The sequence below is a fragment of the Fundulus heteroclitus genome, chromosome 4, assembly GCF_011125445.2.
Source record: "Fundulus heteroclitus isolate FHET01 chromosome 4, MU-UCD_Fhet_4.1, whole genome shotgun sequence".
Classification (NCBI taxonomy): Eukaryota; Metazoa; Chordata; class Actinopteri; order Cyprinodontiformes; family Fundulidae; genus Fundulus; species Fundulus heteroclitus.
The window spans coordinates 39412556-39432121 of NC_046364.1; the positions used below are offsets into that span (position 1 = coordinate 39412556).

The following is a 19566-nucleotide window of genomic DNA, read 5'->3' on the forward strand; positions in this document are numbered from 1 at the left end:
ACTATCATTTTCACATCATGTGGTAAATAAGGTATTTGTGAGGTTACTGCAGATGCCTTACCAGCTCAGATAAGGCCTTCTCGGCCAGATTTGTCTGTTTATAATGAGGCAGTCTCAGGAAATCGGGAAAGTGAAGCTGAATGTGCCTCAGGACGGCTCTGACAGACGCATTAGACAGGTTCTCCACCATTGTCACTCTGGAAAGGAAACAAACAGGTTCAAATGTAGTAAAAGGAGAAATTTGTTATGTAAAATAAATAAATAAATAAACATAGTTGACTTACGGTAACGTTGCTGCAAACCCAGAACCCAAAGAACCGAGCTCAAGTTCAGGTTGTCTCCGCAGTTCATCCACAATGCATCGCCGCTGGAAAAGCATCAAAATTAGCTGAAATATTTATGCATTCCTTACAGTAACATCAGCTTTTACGGCTTTGTGGACGAACTTTGCCACCCACCAGAGCCGGTGTGGGACCTCCAGGCAGTTCACTCACAAACTGAAGCAACTCAGTGAAATCTGTGTGGTTGATCCAGCGCCTCAGAAAGTCACAACTCATTCCAGCGGCAATGTGGCCCAGATCCCTGTGGGCAGCAGGGAGGTCATTGTTGATTAGTACTGGGCGTCCGCCCCTGAAAGTGGCTGTTTGGAGTGCAGGATCAAAAAGCTGGCATACAGGAGGTCAGACTTACTTCACCGTCTTGATGGAGATATTTTTGATTTCGTGGATCTGTCTGAACAGAAACTGAGCCTTCGGAGAAGAGAAAGAGACCAAAGTACCTTCAAATGACCACCAAGTAAAAAAAAAAAATTATACACATTTTGAGAAAACCAACACAAAAATGATATATCCATACACAGTTTATCTTGTTATTTTTTATCAAATGCCACCCAACAGTCTATAGTCTTCTACATTCTTCTGACATTGGGATCAAGGTAACAGGTCCAGCACGGGAACCTGGACATCCCAGCATCCCTCTCCTCCTGGGTGATCCCAGATTTCCAATCCAGAAAGGATATGTAATCCCTCCAGTGAAGTCTGGCTTTGCCCAGACGGTGTCCTCTCGGTGAATTGTGAGCCAGGAGGAACCACCTTAAATCACTCCGTCTGATGCAGAAGAGCAGCAGCTCTACTGTGAGTACCTCTCCCCCATCTCCCCATCCACCCACAGGATGTAATCACTTTCTGCCTTTATTTTAATCTGGGATCTCATTCTTTTGGGTCATGCTCCATATCTTGTGAGTTTAGATGAGGGTCAGAATGTAGAGATAGAGCAGTAAATTGAGAGCTTTGCTTTTGGGTTCCTCTCTTTCTTCACCATAGGAGACTAGAGCGACACCTGTATTGCTGCCTGCTCCGTCTCTCCGTCTCCTGCTCCATCCTAACGTCTCTTGTAAGCAACACTCCTCTGCTTGTGAGAGAAGGAGCCCTGCACTGCAAAAACGGAACTAAAAATAAGTTAAATGTTCTTAAAATAAGTATATTTTTCCTTGATTTGAGCAGGTAAATAAGATGATCTGCCAATAGAATACGATTTTTGCACTTAAAATAGGAAGAATTCATCTCCATCGTCTTATTTCAAGTGCATTATATCTAATTATCTTATTTTAGGGGTAAAAATACTCATTCCATTGGCGGATAATCTTATTTACCTGCTCAAATCTAGGACCAAAACACTAATTTTAAGAACATTTTACTTATTTCTAGATCCGTTTTTGCAGGAGAGGACAGGCCCCAGACTGAGAGTAGCTGACTCTTGCCTTTGAACTGCTCCAGCGCACATTGAAGATCCTGGCTGGAAGTTGTCAACAGAACCACACATATTTTACAAAAGACAAATAAGATACCTAGGGTTTCCAAAGAAAAAATTGCGTCCTTGAAAGCCACAAACAGGATTGGACAATTCAAAATAGTCTGAAGCAATCGGACATTTAGTGGGAACAAGCTAGACTTTACGACAAGGATGATGTGGATGAAAGTCTTACTCTGGGTCTAGATCAGGGGTGTCAAACATATGGCCCGCAGGCCGGTTTCGGCCCGTCATACAACTTTGTCCGGCCAAATGCTAATGGCTAAATGCATTATCATTTTAAAAAATATATATATATGTTTTTTTGTCCCCCCCAGTGTCTTGTTTGGCAATGTGGCAATAAGAATTGTTGTCTTAATGCCAAAAAGAGCTCATCAGATTTGACTTTCACAAGTGGATCAGTACTGCTTTTGCCATAGTGCTCCGCTTGATTTATGAACGTGAATAGTTTTATTATGATTCATGCGGGGAATATCTCAAATAATATAGACACTACAATGGGAAAGTATGAGAGGAAAGGAAGAACAAGAAGAAAAAAATAAAAGGTGAAAGAAAGAGGAGATAAAAGGAAGAGAATGATAAAACAATTATTGAAAAAAACATGTACTTATTTTAATTGAAAATCTGCAGTTCCTATATTGTCCACGAGGGGCGCTGTGATTTAATCAGGAGATAGTAGCACTGAGCGTCAGATGTGGAAAATTTACTTGAAATAATTTCCTAATTTTATGTATTTTGTTATGCAGGACAATGTTTTTTTCACATTTATGTGAATAAATGTTTTTCAACATTGTACAATCTCTGTGATCAGTTCTTATGCATAATGCACAAATAAATGTTTAACTGAGTAAAAGTATTGTTGAAATTGCACATACTTTTCTTAAAAACTCTGAGGTTATTCATAGTATATTGCGTAAAAGTGAAATTAATTTAATATAAAAATTAACAAGTCCACTTTTATTAGTTCTATTTAATCTTGCAATGTGTTTACTCGTGTGGCCCTCTTGAGATCAGATTAAGCTGTATGCGGCCCCTAAACCAAAATGAGTTTGACACCCTTGGTCTAGATAGTTCTTAAAAGCAACCCAGGCACCTTCATGAAATCCCTTGGGAGGTCATTAGCTCTTTGAATGATCCAAAAACCAATGTGGACCAGACAGTCAAAGTCCCGTGTCCTGCTCAGCAGATCCACCAGAATAAAGATCTGGTCGACTGATCCAAGTTCAGGATGAAAGCCTCACTGCTCCTCCTGGAGCTGAGGCCTGACTTGTTGTTGGGGCCTCCTGTCCAACATCTTGGACCAAGAAGCCCCTTTAAGCCCCTCTACCTTACATGCTTTGGACAAAATATATGCAGAAACAGAAAGGGTACTTTAAGTAGTTCTTCTGCTTCAATGCAATTCATTGATTTGTTGTTCTAAAGCCTAGGAATAAAAACCAAACTGCTGTTATATTATTTCCCCCAAAAACTGTCTGATCTTTTTTTCAGATAGTAGAACTGCATTAAGTTTTGTGGAAATGGTTATGTGGCTTTAGTGGAAATAAAGACATTTTATTCAGCAGGAACCAGGTTGTAAAAGTTGCTGACTCCTGCCCTAAAGTAAGGGTTCATAAAGTTATCTTTTTATTTATTGCTGTGTGAAAGCAAAGAGAGCAACGTTCAGAGTTTAATTCTTGTTCTAGTATCAATTTTTTTTTTTTCAGGCAGGTCTTGAGCCCAGAAAAAGATTCTTCTTCCATGACAGGAGTTGGATTATGGAAACAGAGCGTGGTTTTTACAAGCATATCAGCAGGAGAGTAGCTGCTATAGGCGAATCTTTGCAGCTATAAAATGGCCTAAAATGTGTTTTGTATCGCAGTTAATTCCAGTGAACACACCAATAAATTCACGTTGTAATTTTATATGAATGCAGCAGCACTGGCTTTAACGTACACTCTGAAATGAGATGTCTGAGCATGTTACAGATTCAGCACAGGACGTGCAAGTCAGCAGCGTGTCGCGCTTTTCAGCGTACGCGAAAAGGCTGATCTTTATTAAATTAATTCAGGTCTTGTTAGGCTGAGAACAGGTGGTGAAAGCAGACTCATTCATTCTTGGCTGTGATAAAAATCCCTTTAAGGCAGCCATTATTAATTTATGCCACACTCCAGCACACTATTGTACTACATCCAAAGTAATTAGCCTGATGGCAGCTGATGTGAACGGAGGATTAATATCCTGAAAGGCTCATCTGAAGCATATCCAATGGGTTGCAGATTAAAGCGAGCAAAAAAAAAAAAACCCGAGCTGGGGAGACTTTTCTTCTCTACCTACTGTTGTCGTTTGAAAGAAAAGTGAGGCTGCACACAGCGGCAGATTATAGGAGAATGTGTACCTGCTGTGGAGACCACTGTACGTCCCTGTATGCGCTGGTGCCTCGCCAAATGGCTTCGCCGCTCGTGGCTTGCATCAGCTTTCTCAGAGGGACAAAGAGAAACAGACAGTTTGCCTGCTGCGTGAAGTTGCTCGAGTCTCTGCGGAGAGCCTGTCAACAAACAACCGAAGAGAGAGAAAGACTGGGACATTCTAAAACGCTTAACGTGAAAAAGCTTAACGTGGCTTAAGGTAGGAAAACAACGAGGAATCATCACCAAATTTTGCATGGCCATATCTTGTCATGAAGACTTAAGCCTGTCAAAAAAAAATAAACCGAAATCCAACGATTATAGAAGATATCTCACATTAACGTTTTCTTCTTCATTGGCGCCTATGGTGAGAAAAAGGCTTAATGTGGTTTAATGTACCTAATCAACGATCAATGATCACCAAATTTCTCTTTCATATTGCTCCTAATAAGCACATAAAACTGTCAAAATGTCAAACCCAAAGTCCAATTATTATGGACGTTATCTAACATTAAGCGTTTCTGCTTTCATATAGCCAGCCTCTATGCCTATGAAATACTTAATGTCATATAACGTCCATAATAATTGGACTGTGGGTTAGATTTTTTTTATAGTTTTAAATGGTTATGATAAGCAATATATAAGAGAAATTTGGTGATCACTGAGCATTAAGTACATTAAACCACGTTAAGCCTTTTTCTCGCCATAGGCGCCAATGAAGAAGAAAACGTTAATGTGAGATATCTTCTATAATCGTTGGATTTCGTTTTGTTTTTTTTGTTTTTTTTGACAGGCTTAAGTCTTCGTGACAAGATATGGCCATGCGAAATTTGGTGATGATTCCTCGTTGTTTTCCTACCTTAAGCCACGTTAAGCTATTTCACGTTAAGCGTTTTAGAATGTCCCAGAAAGACTTAGAACCTGCTTCAGTTCCTGACACAACAGATTTATTTTATGTTTTAAGCATTGAGATTTTATTACAAATGCTGTATTTCTATACATCATGAGACATAAACTCCACAGCAAACTATAAGTATCAGGAAAAGAGCGAGAGAAGTGATGCTCTGAGGGGAAAAAGTAGCATCACCTCCTGCATTGCATTGAATAACATGGCTCTGTGTCCAGGCTTCAGATCCGCTTGCAGCGCTCTCCAGCACGGACAGCGGTCCTCCTCGCTGAAACCCGACCACCGGATGGCTCTGAGCGCAGCGGGGAAGAGGCCAGAGAGTAACGGCTTCAGGCTGCACAGGTTTTCCACAGTAAGCTGGCAGGAGGAGAGGGGACACGGTGCTGAGGGTGCGGCTGGCTGACAGTCGCTGCGAATGTTTTTGGATGCGATTACTTACGTTGCCGTCCTTTGTGATCTTGGATAAAATCCGAAACGCCTACGGAGAGGATTGAAAAATTGGTCATACAACAAAAGAGTTTACTTTTAGAGACAATTCACACATTTTAAAGGGTAAAGGTTACAAAACAAAAACATGAACTTCAATGCAAAAAGTAGACAGGATTCTGATTAATCAATAATCAATGTCAGATATCAGGGTAAATATACCTGATATATTTTATTTAGAGGAACATTTTGGTTTATTTTGTTTCTATTGATGTTCAAATGACTGAATTGGAACAGAACAATTAATTTAATGTTTACCAATTACTTTTTTATGTGGTACCTGGTTGTTTGTTTGAAGTATTTCTGAAATAGATTTATTATTATTATTATTATTATTATTATTTGTTAATTGTCTGAAATTTATATTTTTACTATTATTTGTTAAATGTGTTAAATTTGTTAATTGTCTGAAATAAATTCCTTTCATTCACTCATGACTGTTTTACAAATAAAAATGTGTGTGGTGGAATTGTGTTCAGTCCACATTTAGAGCAGCAACTTTTCACATCAGATACAGAATCAAGTCGTCCGGGGTATGTTAGATTTGTACATATAGACACAAAAATAGCTCAAAAACCGCCAGATTGAGTGGAGAGCATCTGTGACCAGCAGTTTTCAGGGCTTGCCATATATTCTACATTGGATTTAGGCCTGGACTTTGACTAGGCCATTCTAGCACTTTAATACACTTTGCTCTAAAACATTCGATTGCATCTCTGGTTGCTTGTTCAGAGTTGTTGCTCTGCGGGAAAGTGGGCCTTGGCTCGAGTCTCAAGTTCTTTACATCCTCTGATACAAAATATTCAGCCTGTAGGTCAAAAACTCTCATTTTGACCAGAGTTCACCACCTCCTCTCTGAAACGTTTCGCACAGCAATCCTAAATGCATTCATAAAAGGAATTTAGATTTTATTTTTTATTTCACTTCTTCTCCAAAAAGCTTCTTCAGTTCTGATTGTGAGTTAGGAGTATCAGGCTTACACATCTTAGCCAGAACAGTCACAGTGACAGGGCCATCAGGGTCACATGACCCAACCCATCCTCCTTTCCATTGCTTGCTGCCTAACAACACTGGCATGTAAGCTGTTTTGGTCACGTGTCTTCAGGTGTGAACGGTCTAACTTGGGGAAAAAGAGTCAAAGCTGCACTGCAGGTGTAGTAAAGATGGAACCTGAGGCCGCTTACTCTGTTAAATGTTAGTTTTTTCTGTATATTTAACATACTGTAGATGTCTTCTGTCAATAAATGTATCTGTGAAACCACCTCCTGTTTAGTTTCTCCAGTGGTGAGATCTGAACATTCCTCCCTGCATAAACCACACCACTGTTTGGGTTTTTGTTAATCCTTGGGATGAACCAGTCTCTGTCTAATAGTGTTTGAAATTAATTTAGTTTGTGCTTGGAGAACATCCATCTTGGCTTCTCAAACTCTCCAAAAACATGTGGCATATTCATCTTTCCACCTTCGCCAAGCAGTGTTGTTTTCTTGAAATCCTGGTTACCTTATTCTAAATCCACAATTTTAAAGTGCTTTCTTAATGTGCTGATGTTCCTTGCATATGACATAATCCTAATAATTAACTTAGCTTTAAACTTCTCCGCTCTCTGACCTGTCTGGGGTATCCCTCGTTCTTTATTGTGTTGCTATTTCACTACTGTCCTCTAACAAACCTCTCCATCCTTCACAGAAGAGCTGGATTAAAGCGAAGGTGACTTCTGCAGGTAACTGGTTGCGCTGCTTTATTTAGGCATGTCAGAGTAAAAGGGGGTTTGACAAATCTGGCTAATTCTTTTCAGATTTTTATCTGTGAAACATTCGACGAATACCGCCGAAGAAATCTGTAAGAGGAGCTCGACGTTTTCATGGAAATGTCTCAAAACCGGTGTCAGATTTTTCTTTGAGTAAAGGGAACGTGCGTCTTTGTTCCACACAGGATCTTTGAGAAGAGACATGAAAGGTTTCTGAAAACTTTTCTTTCAGATATTCAGCTCATTATTATACACCTACTGAACTGAAGAAGACCAGAAAGGCAAAAAAAAAAAAGAAGGAAAAAAAAGCAGAGCAGAGCAGAATAATGTGAAACTAAAAGTGTGAAGAAAGCACTCCCTCCCCGCTGACCTGTGCTGGTGGATATGTGTGGAAACCTGGCTGTGACAGGATTTCCAGCAGACGTTGTGAGGGGAGTGACAGCAGGATGGAGGCTCCTAGCTGGGGAAGCAAAGCGCTGAGTGCAGACAGCTCAGAAGAAGTCACGCTGCTAGTGTTCAGCCTGGTTGATGCTGCTGGGATCAACCAGGACGAGAGCTGTAGAGTCCATGAAACGCAGTTAAACAGAAGTCAGTCAGCATCTAAAAACAAAGTGTGGTTCCAGCAGGTGACTGTGTGCCCCTCACCCTGCCGCTGGCACTTATGAGCCCCATGGAAACGCACCGAGACAGCTGCTGCCAGAGGGCAGAGGACACAGCTGGGTCCTGGAGATATAAACCCAATTCTGCTGGATCCAGGTAGCACACAAGAACTCCTAATCTGGAAAAAATACTTCATTCTTTACGCTGCTTTTCTTCAAATCAGAGGTAAGTTCAAACAAATGCTTTAAGTACGCGCTTTCCAAAAGGTTTAATGATGCATTTAATGACAATAGACAGACAAAAACATAAACTCAAAGGGGGGGGGGGGGGGATTAGGACACATCATGACATTTTCTGTTGCTTCAAAATAATTTTTTATATAAAGATTTCTCCTCTAACGTTATTAAAATGCACAACAATGTTTAATTCACTAGACAAAGTCTGCTGGCAAAAAATGCTTTCTGAAGGAGGAAAAAGTTTGGAAACCCCGGGTGGTGATGGCTAGATTTACCTCCTGTGGTTGAAATAAGAAATGAAACACTTCTTCTGGTTTCTGATTTCAGTCAAGAGGAAGGTTTGCCGCACTCCTTATTTTCAGCTATTTTTGCATGTCAGGCTAGATTCAAGTGACCCAAAAGCATCACAATAAGATAACGATCGGATAAAAATACTCAGCACAGGACTCTCTACTTCCTGATTCTCAGCCAGTCCATGGTGAATTTAATTCACCATACACCATACACTATATATACATACATACATATACATATATACATACATACATATATATACATACATACATATACATATATATATATATATATATATATATATATATATATATATATATATATATATATATATATATATATATATATATATATATATATATAGTATGTCCAGATACATTAAAGGAGCAGATATTGTTGTATGATATGCTACACATATTGTTTCATTTGATTATAAATTTGTATAACATAGGGGAGGAAACCTCCACAATCAGCTTCATGCTGCAAGTAACTATAATATATTAACAAGTGCTTTAGTGACACAAACATAAATAAACATAAAGAATCAGTCCCACCTCAGCAGCTCATCGCCAGTCAGGTTCTTTCTCTTATTAAAAAGGGTCCGTAGCACATGGCGGCCCCTCACACCATCCAGGCTGATGTTGCCCATCAACTCCACCAGAGGAGAGAGCTGAGGAGACAAGCAGCAACATGTCAAAACTAATTTAAACAAGCTTCAAGAAAAATAACAGTAAGTAAACAAGGGAAAGTACAGGACGCATGTAGTGTTTGGAGTTTCTCTCTTATTGAAGTTGAAATTGTGGCTAAAATGTGACTGAGCAGGAAGTGCATTAAAGTTGTCAGTCTTAGAGAGTCAAAACCACCAGGGAAAAATCAAACATTATGTGCAGATGCAGGGGCGGTTCTAGACAGGGGCCAACAGGGGCCCATGCCCCAGTAGAAATGGTCCTGGCCCCTGTTATGGCCCCTGTACTAAAGACACAACATTAAATACACTTCTTCTAATTATTTGCAATGGCAAAGAAACCATAACTGATTGGTCACTTTGACCAATTTTATTTTTTACCTATACAGTTTTACAGTACAATTTTCTTGAAACGAGTGTATTTTTCCTTGATTTGAATAGCTAAACAAGACCATTTGCCAATGGAATGAGTATTTTTACCCCTAAAATAGGATAATTAGATATGCTGCACTTACAATAAGATGATGGAGATGAATTGTTCTTATTTTAAGTGCAAAAATCTTGTTCCATTAGCAAATAGTCTTATTTACCTGCTCAAATCAAGGAAAAATACACAAATTTTAACAAAATTTTACTTACTTTGCGTTCCCTTTTTGCAGTGTAGCCGTATTGAGCTGGGGGCAAAGTTTTCACCTGCTTGATCAGGGGTCTAAAACCTGCAGTTCCAGAGCCACAAGTGGCTCACTTAATATTGTTACACAGTTAAATATTGCCATTTTATTGCTTTATTTATTTATTTATTTTTTGTTGTTGTGTGCCCCTGTGAAAAAACACTGGCCTCACCTTGGCCCCCCTGGTAAATTTGGTCTAGAACCGCCACTGTGCAGATGTTCAAATTGTTAATGTATTGTTTTTTTATGTTTAGTTGTACAGGTCCAACTGTATTGTTGTGTATAAGGGATTGAAAGTGACTGTTGTACCTGGATGTGATACTTACTTAAATGGAAAAAATTGGATTTATTGTAAATTAATTTGAACCAAATTACATAAGTCTGGAATACTGCTTGAGTTTACTCATCTTGTGAAATGCCTTGGGAATATATTGTTGTGAATTGGTTTTAATATGAATAAGAATAGTACAGTACTGACGTAGTAAAGCTAATGGGGGCCTTTCATTTACAGAACTGATTTAAAAAAGTTTTAAAAAATGAACTTTAAAAGGCTCCAAATAAAATAAAACTAGAAATATTGCAAAAATCATAAAAAATTGTAAAAACAACAACAACAAAATCATTAAACCATAGAAGGTTAAAAATCTGCAAACAAAAAATAAAAATAAAATAAAAACATAAAGACAGAAACCTAAGTAGGAATAAAGCAAGAAAATACACAAGATTAATAAATAGAAAATTAAGAATTAAGATTTTGAAACAAAGCTATGAATTAAGTAAAACAAATAAAGTAAATAACTAAAGTTAGAAGGGAAGCAATGAAAATCAGACCAAATACATTATTACTAGATACAATCATAATAATATAACACAGCAAACATATTAGACAGAACATGCAGAAACAATGACAGAAACATTGCAGTTTAAAGTCCATAGCAACACAACACAAACACTTAATAACCACAGACCCTCAAAACACATCAGTCTTATTTGTTATTGTTGGATATTTCCTTTAAAATTCACAAACAAGACTTTTCTTTTCTCAATATTTAGCGTACTTTCAGATTGAGCACGGCAGTGAACCAGGGGGGGAAGGTTTAGTCAAAGGCTCTCTGACCTGCTGTGACGTCAGCTGCTGAAAATGACGGACCGGGAGGTAAGGCAGGAGCGGGAGGATGGAGCTGAGGAAGTACGGAGGCCACGTGGGCACGTCGCCCACCGCGTTCGACTGCAGCATCCGCTTCATAAAAGCCTTCTTCTGCGGCGACTTCATCTCGGCGCTGTGGTCACGGATGGCCGTCAGCCTGAGGAGCAGCGAGAGGAGGAGCGTCGGAGGAGGGAGTCGAGTTTAAGCTCAACACTAAACCCGCTGACGGCAACTCACACGCTGTCGTTGACGATCAAGGAGGCTGGGAAGTTCATTATGTCGGAGACGGACATGAAGGGGATGAACTGAGAGAGGTCCACGAAGAGCTCGGGGGTCACTCTGGGGAACTTGTGGATGAAAGCAGAAGTCATTGTCTCCATGGCCTGCAACTCCTGCTGAGAGGCCTGAAAATGAAAGAGTTTAGAATTACCACAAACCAATAGGACCTAAACATCACAACTCAGTTAATAAACTCTCAGTCTTTGCTGGTCATGGATCGTTTTACTCTTGAGAGCCAACAAAGACTAACCTGACCCTAGCCAGATGTATATCGCTCCGCCTAGCTTCACTCACATCCATCTGGGACCTCTCCCATAGAAAGTGATTTCTCCAACCAATTTTATTGTCCAGCCAATCAGGACGCAGGGCTGGAGTTTCATGTGACGTAGTGGAGAAGCGACCGTGACGTGAGACTGTTTTGATTAAAACAACAATGGCGGCTCGCATCGAGGAAGCAAGCGTTAACATTGATGCTGCTATTTCTTCCGTGTTGTCCAATCTACATAATATTGTTTCATTAAAAGAACATCAGAGAACGGCTCTGAAGGCTATTGTTGGTGGAAACGATGTTTTCGCCCTTCTCCCGACCGGATTTGGCAAGTTTTGTTTTCTGGGGCGCGCCTGCAGCGGACATGTTGTCTGTTAGCGGTTAGCACGAACCATGTTAGGAGGCCTTTAGTCCTTGACGCGGTCGGCCCGGGATCGACTCCGACCCGCGGCGCTTTGCCGCCTGTCTTCCCCCCTCTTCCTCTCAGCTCACTGTCAATAAAACGCGTGCCTCTAGAGCCGCAAACACATTTAAAAAAAAAAAGTTTTGTTTTTCCTGCGTCGCTCTCATCAGCGTCACGGGTTGGCTTCGGTGTGAGTGGTTAAAATAGCATGTCGATAAAGATGACAGACAAGTGGCTTATCCAATCAAATGCAAGGATGTTTGATAAGGCCCAGCCTTCTGAAACGCCATTCCTATGGAGAGGTCCCAGATGGATGTGAGTGGAGCTAGGCGGAGCGACATACATCTGGCTAGAGTCAGGTTAAAAAGACAAAGACAGCTTTAACACAAAACAAAGCTGTGCTGTGAAAAATCTAGAGCCGACCTGGCTGGTTTCAACCTGAAGCTGGTCCCAGCTTTGATGCATGTGCGAGATAAATCTCTTCACTGCCTCCTTCTCTGCAGACATCACCAGAGAGCGAATGCTGTCTTTTGGCATCTGGAGATACTCCTGAGTCGGAGGAAGGATGAGGTTCAGTGAGCCGGTCGGTTCTGTAAAATGCAAACGCGGGACGCGAAAGAACACGGTACCTGCATCAGAACCCTGAGAGCCGAGGAGTTTCCGTTCTGCTGGATGAGGTCCCAGAGGACGGGCTGGAGTCACACAGCAGAAACAGGTTACTCACCGACTGTTTGTGTGGGAGGCGGGAAAGAGAAAGCGAGCGGGCGCGTCTTACACTGAAGCAGCTCAGCAGGTCCTCCTTCACGGTGGCGTTCTGCTCCCTGCGCAGGAAGATTCCCACCGTCTGCAGCACGCTGGTGGAGGCCTCCGGCCGCAGGGTGGCCCAGGACGTGTTGTCCAGAAGACTGGACAGGAGGATGGCCTGGCCCAGACCCTGCCTCGCCTCTCGCTCCCCTTCGTCCAGCCCCGAGGAGAGGCCCACCACAAAGTCCAAGACGCGCAGCACGTACCCCAGCGCCACCAGGAACCCCTCTCGCTCGCCGACGTCCATCTCACACACGCTCAGCTTGTGCACGAGGTCGATGAGCATGGGCGCGGGCTCCATGCACAGCTGGGAGGTGTCGAACTCATACCGTGCTGGAAGCATGTCGAAAATCCTCTGCAGGAGGCACTTCTTGCTCTCCTGCTGCGCGTGCAGCTCTGCGCAGACGTCTCCAAACTGCGGCATCAGTGCCTGCCAGCTGCTGGTAGACCGTGGCGTTCAAGCACATGTGCTCCCTCAGTCCCGGAGTCTGTCCGCAGAACTCCAGCAGGGTGACGTTGGTAAAGCTTTCCACAGTCCATTCACTATACAGACACGGCTCCCTGTAGGCGTCATCGGGGGCCAGGGTGTCTATCTTGGAGCAGTACGCTGCAGCCCAGCTGCCTTGTGGCAGGGAGTCCTGGGAAGCGGAGGAGCCCCTGCCACACAGAGCTGAGATCAGGACCGAGTTGTTGGGGAGGAAGCAGTTCCTGAAAGCTTCGGCGTTGAGCGCCCTGCTGCCCAGCTGAGCCAGGCAGTTGTCGCTGATTTCTGGAGTCACGGCGGCGTCTCCCGACAGCTGCACACAAAGGTCATCGATGCTTGTCTGGTGGAAGAAGTGATAGTCCGGCGACGCTGCAGCCTGCAAACAGAGGCGGGGGAAGTTGGTTGACCTCGGCAGTGTGTGTACGAACACATCAGATCTCACCTTTCACTCACATTTCTAATAATAATAACAATAATACATTTTATTTAAAAGGCGCCTTTCTGGACACTGAAGGTCACCGTACAAAACGATAAAAGCACAATGTCAGAAACAAAGTCAAAACACAAAATCAAAACAATAAAAAAAATACAAAGGCTGGGTCAGGTGTGATATTAAAGAGAATAGGCAATCTTAAACAGACAAGTTTTTTTTTTAACCTCTCATACCGAGGCGTTTCTAATGCGCCTTCACTGCAAAAACGGAACTAAAAGTAAGTAAAACTTTTTTTTTTTGCTTAATTTGAGCAGATAAATTACACTACCTGCCAATGGAATAAGATGTTTGCATTTAATACAGGAACAATTCATCTCCATCATCTTATTTCAAGTGCAGGATGTCTAATCTATCTCATTTTGGGGGTAAAAAAAATACTCATTCCATTGGCAAATAGTCTTAATTATTTGCTCAAATCAAAGAAAAACTACACTAATTTCAAGAAAATGTTACTTATTTTTAGTTCCCTTTTTGCAGTGTTCACTTTAACGCTGGTCAAAATCGTCAGAGGTTTTGAGACCTGATGAAGCTCTTATTATCCAGACCTGTATGAATGCCAATGCAGGTCATAATCTCAAAATGAAGGATCCTATTTTTCTAGAAGTTTAGAAAGCATATCCATAGATGATCAGTGATAAGTAAGTTTAAATATGGATAATTATGTTAACGTTTACATTTCAGACTTATCTTTCCTTACAACGAAAGAATAAAAGAGTATAACTTTTAACAGGACTGCGGGGGAGACAGATTTCCCCAGCAAGCCCTGTGCCGACTTTCAAACTCACCAACAAAAGTTTTCACTCATTAAAAATGCATCCTCTACCTGCTGTGCTCTCTGCAGCCAGAAAGACGAGTTGGCACACACCGTGTTATTGAACTCGTGGGCAAAGAACTCGGTGCAGACATGGACCCAGAAGAAGTCCTCCTCGGCAGCGGACAGGTACCAGGCCGCATCCGAGCAGGTAGCGTGCAGGTCCAGCCCTAAATGAGTCCCAGCAGGATTACCCGACCCGTTCTCCCCTTCAAACAGCTTGCAGTAGAGGAATACAGTGAAGTTAGAGACGCCCGTCAAGCCTGGGATGGACTCATTACACGCTGCCTCCAGGATTTCTGTGGAGGTGAAGAACTCCATCTCTCTCTGCCTGCTGTGGCTCCCTGTGAACTGTCTGGGAGCTGCAGCCGAGGGTTCAGGAGTTTGTTTCTGTTTGAAGGATCTCTGTGAAGAGGTAGCGTTTTTTGAAGAGGACTGAGCTGGTGGTGGACGTGACTGTAATTCATCTGCCTGGGTGGAGGGGCAGGACAGAAATGGCAGTGAGCTTGGGAGGCCCTGAGAACTGGCGCCCAAAGCCTGAGCGTTCCACATCACGTTGTGTCGTATCCCCCTGCAAAGGCACGGGCAGTCATTGAACTATGCAAATTCCTTCATGAATAAGACAAAAAAAAAAAAAAAAGACACACTACAACAAAACATACTCACCACAAGATCAGCTGCCTTAAATTGCCTTCGAAAAAGAAAAATCAGAGGCAAATAGGTGAACATCGACGTTAATGAGACTCTAGCCGTGCACAACTATGAGCGACGCTACAGTTCAGCTCGGCTAACAATGCCCAGGATATAACGTTACTGACATCAATGGAAGGATAAAGAGCTTAACCGAGCCAACAACAGAAGCTTTCACTGGACTGAATGACGATAAAGATTTTAAAGCAGAGTCTGCCGCTGTCACCTTCTCTGCTGGATCTTTCAGCTTGAAACTTGAGCCAGACTGATTAAGCTCTTTAAAAGGATTTAAATACTTAATACAGCTTGGGGCATACAGAAAGAGAGATCTTCAACCAATTTCTCTTCATCCTCGAGAGTCCTCGATCCACCTCTCTCTTCTAATTAGCTCATCCAGCAGCTTTTCTATGGGATTTTATGTCTGGTGAGCCATTTCTGACTTGATTTGGCCTCATGTTTCTGACATAAGTCAGGGGGAAAGACCAAATCACGACCCACTTTCTATTTACTGGGCAAGGGCACCAGATTTTTATTTCAAATCGCCTGGTATTTCAAAGAGTTGATGATGCCATGCACTCTAACGAGGTTTGCAGGGCAGTAAGAAGAGAAACGAGGCCCACAGCATTACACGTCCTCCACCGTACAGTGGACATGAGGATGAATTGCCACTGCACATATTTATCCTTTGGCTCACATCCACACCCAGCTGGAGTGTTTGTCACCAAAAATCTGACTCTCAGCCTCCGCAAATTAACACACCACTGCAAAAAATGAACTAAAAGTGAGTAAATTTTTTTTAAAATTTGTGTATTTTTCCTTGATTTGGACAGGTAAAAAGGATTATTTGCCAATAAAATGAGTATTTTGATGCCTAACATAAGATAATTAGATAAACTGCACTTGAAATAAGATGGTGGAGATCAATTGTTCCTATTTTAAGTGCAAAAATATTATTCCATTTGCAAATAGTCTTATTTAGCTGCTCAAAAGGAAAGTTACAATCATTTCAAGAAAATGTTACATACTTAGGTCACATTTTAAGGCTAATAAAGTTATTGAGTACCAATTAAAAGTCCCTCAACATTTGGATAAACTTTAAAAAGGGTAAAACATGACAAAACCAAATCTTCAGTTGCATTTAACTGTGTTTGTGGTTAATATTTGTGACACTGGTGATTTACAAAAATAAAATGATTATTTTTAAATTGTGGATAGATTTCGCTGTTTGTTTTTTGTGACTCTCAGAAGCCAGACGCATGATTAAATTCAGGTGTGACTTTTTTTTGTGTGTTTATGCGTGCTGTGTGCCCATGTTGGAGTGACTTTAGTTCACAGAAATGCACTTTTAATTAAGTAGCTTGTGTATTTGTATGTATATGTGTGTGTTCTCTCTTCTTCTTACACGATCGTCATTGGGAGCGCACCTGAATCCCATTGGGTCTGCTTTGTGTACTCAGTGATAATAAAGGAATCTTAACTTTATCCTGGAGGCTGATCTTTTTAAACTCTTCTAAATCTTCAACACCTTGCGTGATCCCCGCCATGTTTGACTGCAGTGATTTTGTAGCGTGAAGCACATCTTCTCTCGTACTCACCGACGGAGCAGCGGCCCTGGAAGTTGGGTTGTGGCACTTCCACCAGGCTGCTCACGTCGTCCAGCAAAGCCATGGTAACTCGTGACGCTTTCTGTCTCAGGTTACTGTAGACGGAGCTGCCCACCCTGTGCAGCAGGCCTCGCCTCAACCCGTCCAAACTCTGCACGAGAGCGAGGTTTTTCTGAGCCTGCTGGCCGCCTCGATCTCCCCCGCTGGAGCGAGACAAAGCCTGCAGCAGGAAGCTTTGCATGGAGTCGGGCTCATCCTCTGTGGATGACCACATGTTTTCTGCAGATGCGTTTGCTGAAAACCCCTCCTGCCTGAGGGCCTCGGGGGGCAGGCTGAAGGGCTTGAATCGTCCAAACGCACTCGGGCCCTTGCCGGGTCCTGCTCGTTCCCCTGCTGGGTGCAAACTGACCACAGGCTTCCAGCTGCGCGTCTCCAGGAATTGCAGCAGCTGCTGAAGCCAGCTAACGCTAAAGGTGCAATCGCTACGACCCTTCAGAGCACAGATGAAGCCCTGCAGACCTGCGCTGGCCTGGCCGTACGTGCCACTGATCAGAGCCTGGAGCGTAGCCTCCAGCACAGCGCTCACCGTCCTCCAGTTCTGAGACAAGAACGTCAGGATCGGCCTGTAGGGCTGGCGCTCTGACAGGGTGATGAGACTCTGCAGGAGGCCCAGCAGCCAGTCCCAGTGCGGGCTTCCTCTCAGGGACAGAAACCAGTCCTGCACTTTAAAGCTGGGTCTGGGGGGCACACGGCCGTTCCACTGGTTCAGCGCGGCGTTGCCTTCGGACTGGAGGAAGAAATGCAGCACCTTCTCCCAGAGCTGCTCCTCGTCTTCTTCTGCGGGCATGTCCTCCAGCTCTGCGCCCATCTCTTGCAGGTAGAGAGAAATGTTGTAGAGGAATCCGGAGAGACGGTGTCTGTCTATTGGCTTGTTTAATGGCGGCAGGTTGTTGCGTGGGAAAAGGGTTTTAAAGCCCCCCATGATCCCTCTGACCCAAGAGGGTAAAGACTGGTCCTTATTTGCTGCAGGTGGGGGTCTCACACCAGCTTCCTTGCTCCATTTCGAGATGATCTCCTTCAGGAGATCGTCTCTGTGGTCCACTTTATCGCCTCCTAAAACAGTAATAAAAGAGACAGCGTGAGCTAGCCCTGAAATACACACAGAGCAGCAGACGTACCGAGGCTGTGATTACTTTCTCACCTGTCCTCTCGGGGGTCCCCTGTCCAAGCAGGACAACACAAACCACGACGCTTGTGAATTTAACCGCGGCCATTCCCGACCCTTTCTTCACCATCGTCATCTCGTCATCTCATACAAGAACTGCTGTCACATTTTCCGTTTAAGGTTGTTGTTTTTCCCTTGTTGATTTAAAAAAAAAAACCTTGGTTTAACCTGCATTCACTTCTGTATTTTGTTATATTTAAAGCAACAGAAAAAAAGGCATTCCAGCAGTGAGAAGATATTAAAGCTTAATGAGCGGCTTGAATGACACATTACCTGTTACACCGCAGGCTTCCAGGTATCCATAGTGTGATTAAATTATACAAACTGCGATCTGGGGTGACTGTCCACAACTCTGCGCACAAATCTGAATACCTAATGCTCATTCCTGTGTTCAGAAATAGTGTGATATTGTATAAAAGATTAATTATTTTCAAATTTACGCAATTATTTTCCAATGATATGCAGAGAAGGAAAGCAAATAAAAGACATTTTGAACTCACGATCAGTTATAATCCGTCTCTTTCTTTAAGTGCGTTCAGGCATCTTGAACTTGTCCCCATGACACGGCGCGCTGCCCTCCTCCTGAGTGGGTCTCTATTTCACTATCGCTCTGACTTTCTCTACCTTTCACTCTCTCGCTGGCACCCCTCCCACCAGTGACCACCACTGCTCTGGTATGTTAGACGTGTCAGGTGCGCTCCAGTTTAGTCCCTGCAGTTTAATCTCCTTTAAAGCATCAAATCTTAGATGTATTCCACTATATTTTTTCTTTTTTGCTGCTTCCAACAAATCTTGTATAGACTAAACGCTCAAAAGCATGCATGACCCCTAAAATGGCTTTTTTTTGGGGGGGGAGTTCTGCAGCGTTGTGATGTTACTGGAAGGTCAGAGCTCTCAGCTGTGTGTGTGTAAACAAGGTGAAAATCTGGATCATATTAATCACACTCCTGTTCTCCAAGTGCCCGGCGTCTCCCGCTGACTGATCCCCCCCATTGAGCCGGGACTCATCCGGTGACACCGGGTTTGCTGGGGGTGTAGTCTTACCGAAGGGGCCGGGTCAGCAGGACTGTGCAGACTGTCACAGCTTAGACTCTTCTATACCTCGGTCAGACAAACTTACAATTGAGCCTTGTGCAGCAGGGGCCCAGGAGCAGGCTCCCCAGAGTCGGAGCACTGTCTGCGGGCTCTGAAACCCAAGAGGGGCCGGGTGAAAGGACCACCCCCCCTCCCTCCACCTGCTTCAGCTCTGTGATACTGCGGCCCTGCGCGGGGACAATAACTTCCTCCTATATTATTGATGCCACAGGGAACAGCAATCACTCAGTGCCGCAGGGCTCGATTCACCAGGGGAATAGTCAATGAGAAACTGGATCCGCCCCGTACCTTCCTCCTCTCTCTGTTGGAAACGCTGCCGTGGAAGAGAGGGGGGAAATCGGCCGCTGAAAAGGCTGTTAGCTGTTGAGATTTTTTTTTTTTAATACCTACAGAAGTTTGAGGCAAAATTTTAGCCTGATTTATAAGTGAGGGGGGAAAAAAATA

General features: G+C 43.0%; 1 protein-coding gene across 1 annotated transcript in view; it reads right to left on the reverse strand.

Annotated features, from left to right (window-relative positions):
* Window positions 1-18727, reverse strand: part of LOC105918406 (stereocilin) — a 28287-nt gene extending 9560 nt beyond the window's left edge. Inside the window, 22 exon segments of the mRNA XM_036136536.1 lie at window positions 62-197; window positions 285-367; window positions 459-582; window positions 691-749; window positions 4184-4333; window positions 5281-5457; window positions 5540-5578; window positions 7704-7889; window positions 7979-8111; window positions 9018-9133; window positions 10937-11123; window positions 11204-11370; window positions 12340-12465; window positions 12546-12608; window positions 12692-13147; window positions 13149-13580; window positions 14521-15079; window positions 15175-15199; window positions 16794-17915; window positions 18004-18161; window positions 18301-18412; window positions 18528-18727. Of these exon segments, the coding sequence (XP_035992429.1) occupies window positions 62-197; window positions 285-367; window positions 459-582; window positions 691-749; window positions 4184-4333; window positions 5281-5457; window positions 5540-5578; window positions 7704-7889; window positions 7979-8111; window positions 9018-9133; window positions 10937-11123; window positions 11204-11370; window positions 12340-12465; window positions 12546-12608; window positions 12692-13147; window positions 13149-13580; window positions 14521-15079; window positions 15175-15199; window positions 16794-17915; window positions 18004-18103 (4440 nt within the window). The 5' untranslated portion in view covers window positions 18104-18161; window positions 18301-18412; window positions 18528-18727.
* Between the last annotated feature and the right edge of the window lie 839 nt (window positions 18728-19566).